This window comes from Stegostoma tigrinum, chromosome 38 (assembly GCF_030684315.1).
Source record: "Stegostoma tigrinum isolate sSteTig4 chromosome 38, sSteTig4.hap1, whole genome shotgun sequence".
NCBI classification, from domain to species: Eukaryota; Metazoa; Chordata; class Chondrichthyes; order Orectolobiformes; family Stegostomatidae; genus Stegostoma; species Stegostoma tigrinum.
The window spans coordinates 20853964-20858384 of NC_081391.1; the positions used below are offsets into that span (position 1 = coordinate 20853964).

The window sequence follows — 4421 nt, forward strand, 5'->3', positions numbered from 1 at the left end:
TTTGGTTTCAAATCTATTGGAAGTCCAATAGCTCAGAGAAGCCCAAATAGTAATGCAACACCATACGAAGAAGGGCCAAGAAAGAAATAACGCCAAAGAAGCTGAGAAACAGTGCATCCGCCAGGATGTAATCCAACAACAAAAGGGCAGCATCATTGAGAAACTGCCAAGGTATCTGTGCCTTGTAGATACCATTCTCAGGAAACATTTGAGCAAAACATAAATCCTTATCAACTCATGACTGTAGCAAGGAAGGCGAGAGAACAAGGTGTAGAGCTGGATGGACACAGCAGGCCAAGCAGCATCAGGGGAGCAGGAAAGCTGACGTTTTGGGTCAAGACCCTGCTTCAGCTTTCCCGCTTCTCTGATGCTGCTTGGCCTGCTGTGTTCATCCAGCTCAACACCGTGTTATCTCAGATTCTCCAGCATCGGCAGTTCCTACTATCTCTGTAGCAAGGAATCATAGTTTTGTTTACAACAGTACAAAAATCAAATAAATTTGTGCCAAATCAATTTATTTGGTTGAATCTACTCATCAGCTGGTATTAGACCTCATCCTGCCAAACTAAAAGATATACAGATAGAAATGACTTACACGAGTGTCTTGACTTCTTTGTATTTCTCTGCCCCCATGTTCTGAAATTTGCAACGACTCAGGAGTTCTCTGCAAAAACATATAGCGGAAAGATCCCCTGCATAAATTAACACTCTTAGGAAAGCTCTGTTAACCAGTAATTGTGTACTTCAAAGCTGTATTATAAATGCCCTGCAGTGTATTTATTTGCGTATTGACTTGAGAAGAACATGACTATCTGCGGTTTGTGTTACACAGACAACCAGGGAGTAAGCCAGGAACACCACCTATTCCCACAGAGCCAGGCACCACAGTCATTCATCAAAGTCTCTGGTGACCATTCAATGACCATGTGATGTCCATTAATTTGGACAATGTGCTTTGTGACCACTGGACATTCCCTGCATCTCAGGTCAATTTTGACCAGGACATCTATCAATCTCCAGATACATTTTCCCTTCTGGCAGGTCAACTGTATCCATCAGATGGTGGAAAACTGCTTCATTAAAGGTAACATTTTTTAATCACTTCATACCCACCCCAGGATAGATACTTTCTGAGTAACGTGTTCAGGAGACAGCGGGACCTGACTGCAGAGTCTTCAGGCCCAGAGGTATGGACATTATCACAGCACATATCCATTCACCAAAAAAAAACAGCTAGATTGGCCTGTGTTAAGGGCCTATCATCCAAAAGCACTTGCATCTTTAAGGCTAATTTCCCAAAAGTCTCTGTCATCAAAATCTCTGATTGGCTCTGGGTCTTAGCCCCATCCCCATAACACCCTGTCCCTTTCAATTGGGTGGTGGATTGATAGGGTATTCCAGATTGGCTGACAGGAATTATCAGTGATTATGGCTGATGTCAATCCCTGGTTAAGAGCAGGATGTTCCCAGGACTATAAATACAAGAGCCTGTGGGAGAGAGAGACTTAGTTCTAGAGTTTTCTTGGTGCTTGTGAGCAGGAATAGTGAAGATGGTTTCCCAAGTGTGTCAGAACTACCACAAGGACTGTGAGGATGCTGTTAACAAGCAGATCAACCTGGAGCTCTATTCCTCCTATGTTTACCTCTCCATGGTGAGCATTGTTGTGTACAAGGTCCCTTCTTTCTCATTGTCTGGCCCCCACCCTGTCAAGGGTAACTAGGGGTGGGCAATATGCTGATGTCTATGTCTATGTCCTATGTGTTTCACAATTGGCTTTGACTTTATGGCTTGGTTGGATTGGCTTGAAATGAAGTCTGTCCAATGACTTGGTGAATGTTTCTTACCTCATTCACTCCATTCAAGTCTGCTTTTGTGCTTGGTTAACTGATGACTCTGCATTCCATAAACTTGGTTTTACTCTGAACTGTTTTGAGACATAAATCCAAGGTTCCTTGTAGCTGGATGACTGTCATGATGCATGAACCTGCTCAATTTCTAATCAACTCTGTTGTGACTAGGTGATGCATGTGTGATACACAAATAACTACTTATGACTCCTCTGCCTGTTTCTGAATGAGTATAATCCTGTTGGCCTCTTCAAATGCAGGGAGAAACTATTTTCTTTGCTTGCCTGAATTAACAGACCATAACACCCCTGTAGACATGATCTCTACTCATTCTTTGTACTATTGTGCTTGTTTGGCTTGCATTCTATTTTTTCCCCTGCCTCAAGTTGATAAACTACACAGGCTCTTGTTGAATCTCTGGGTGAGATCTGGGGCTTGCCTGACTTTGCCACTTTTGTCCTCTTCTCCCACAGGTCTCTTACTTTGACCGGGATGATGTTGCCCTGCATCACTTTGCTGAGTTCTTCAAGGAGCAGTCCCATGAGGAGCGGGAACATGCTGAGAAACTGATGGTATTCCAGAATAAACGTGGGGGCTGGGTCCTATTACAGGACATCAAGGTTGGTCTATCTTCCTACACCTGAACTAGACATGTCTTTGAAGCTTGAATTTCTGCTGCTGGAATACCACGATGCTATATGGCACGAGTCCTTAGTTACCCTTCAATTTTTGCACTGACATATCTGCCTCTTTTCTCCCCACCCCCTCCCTCCAGAAGCCGGAGCAGGATGAGTGGGGCAATGGTCTGGAGGCAATGCAGAGAGCTCTGCAGATGGAGAAGGATGTGACCCAGAGTCTGCTGGATCTGCACAAACTGGCCTCTGGCCACACGGACCCTCATGTGAGTTCCTGATGAACCTTGAGATATTGAGGGTGGCATTTGCAATCGGCCCTGCATTCCATATTGGTTAAGGTCCATGTAAACTTGTTTTTGTAACAACCACTACTATTACTTGTCTCAGTGACCAATCTGCTTGCTAGTGATAAATAAGTATCTGGGGTGAAAATTATGTTTCTCTTTCAATGGAATTAGCTTGACATTTGTGTGCAAGTCGAGCTTGTTCTTCCTTCTGGAACACTTGTAGCTGTGGTGGTGAGTTTAGCCTGTTCCTATGGATGGCTACAGCAGCTGATTTTTTTTTTTTTTTTTTTTTTTTTTTCTTTACCAAATTGGTCTTCAGGTTACTTTTATAATGTCTGTCTGAACTAATTCCATCTCTTGCTCTCTCCAGCTGTGTGACTTCCTGGAGAGGCACTACTTGGACGAGCAAGTGAAGATGATCAAGAAGCTGGGAGATCACATCACCAACCTGAAGAGACTGGGAGCCCCTGCCAATGGCATGGGAGAGTACCTGTTTGACAGGCTCACCCTGGGGGAGAGTGACTGAACTGACTGCAGGCAGTGAGCTTGTTGTCATGTGTCTGAATGGGAGCCCTGTAGAGACTTCTCCTTTTTGTCGGAGCAGCTCATTGTCCTGCACCGAGAGTAAATAAACTGCTCAATATTGGACTGTCTTGCCTTCATTTCTGGGTTAATCCTTGCTGTGAGCTGTTCTGTAGCTTGATCCTGTTTTTGGTTCTGTTCTTGCTGATGGGGACAGTCTCTTCCCACCCCCACCCCACTGGGCTGTGGGTTTCAATGTCTGGTGCAGACAACTGCCTGGACATACTTGTCTTTGGCATGGTGAGCTGCTCCCTTGAGCCACCCTCTATCTTGTATAGATGGACCCACAATACCCTTGAAGGAAGGAATTGGCTCTGACCCAGGAATGGCTGATTGTCCTGTCCTTCTCAGCAAAAGGACCAACTGAGCAGAGGGCTGTAACTCATCAGGCAAACCTGAGTGTTATTGAGAGGGAAAACTGATTCCAGTAAGTTAAGCATAACCAACAAATCCCAGCACTTCTGAGTTTGAATTAATGATCAAGTTTAAGATTAAGCTTGGGGAACTTTAGTTTTAACGTCGGCATCTTCTCAATCAACCTGTTGATTATCCTTACACTCCACTGCAGCAGGTGGGGTTTGAATTGTCTCCCAGACAACAACAGGTAGGGATGCTACCCCTGCACCACGAAGGGGTCTGCAAAACACAGCCTGCCAATTGTACACATTAGGAGAGAGCCAATATTCAATTTCATCCTGATTTTACTTTTATTGGCTTGTCAAGGTATCAGTTATTGTTCAGCTCCTGGGGAGTATTGGCAAAGGCCTAGGGTGCAGGGACAGTTCCTCAGATGTGGACAGGGTGGGGAAGAAGGCATTTGGGATGCTTCCCCTCATGGGTCAGTGTAGGAGTTGGGATGCCATCCTAAAGCTGTGTAGGACACTAGTGAGGTCACTTTAGGAACACTACTTCTAATGTTCTCTTCCTTTTTTTTTTTGAAGGAACGATGACTTAAAGTTTCAGCCATGGGTTGTGGGACAAATCACAAGGAGGCTTAATAAGGCTGGGGCAAACCTCCCCTGGAGCATCAGAGGCTGAGGGGAGACTTTTTCAGTTTGAGACACTGGGC

General features: G+C 44.8%; 1 protein-coding gene across 1 annotated transcript; it reads left to right on the plus strand.

Annotated features, from left to right (window-relative positions):
- The first annotated feature begins 1547 nt into the window (after positions 1-1547).
- LOC125447035 (ferritin heavy chain A-like) lies at positions 1548-3296 on the plus strand. The gene is made up of 4 exons (XM_059640815.1): positions 1548-1652; positions 2322-2468; positions 2624-2749; positions 3141-3296. Exons 1-4 carry the CDS (start codon positions 1551-1553, stop codon positions 3294-3296), a joined length of 531 nt encoding a protein of 176 aa, XP_059496798.1. The 5' UTR covers positions 1548-1550.
- Positions 3297-4421: the final 1125 nt, after the last annotated feature.

Coding starts and splice junctions, on each gene's coding strand:
- LOC125447035 (XM_059640815.1), top strand. CDS start 1,551: ATGGTTTCCCAAGTGTGTCAGAACTACCACAAGGACTGTGAGGATGCT. Junction 1,653..2,321: donor CCTATGTTTACCTCTCCATG/GTGAGCATTGTT, acceptor CTTCTCCCACAG/GTCTCTTACTTTGACCGGGA. Junction 2,750..3,140: donor CTGGCCACACGGACCCTCAT/GTGAGTTCCTGA, acceptor TGCTCTCTCCAG/CTGTGTGACTTCCTGGAGAG.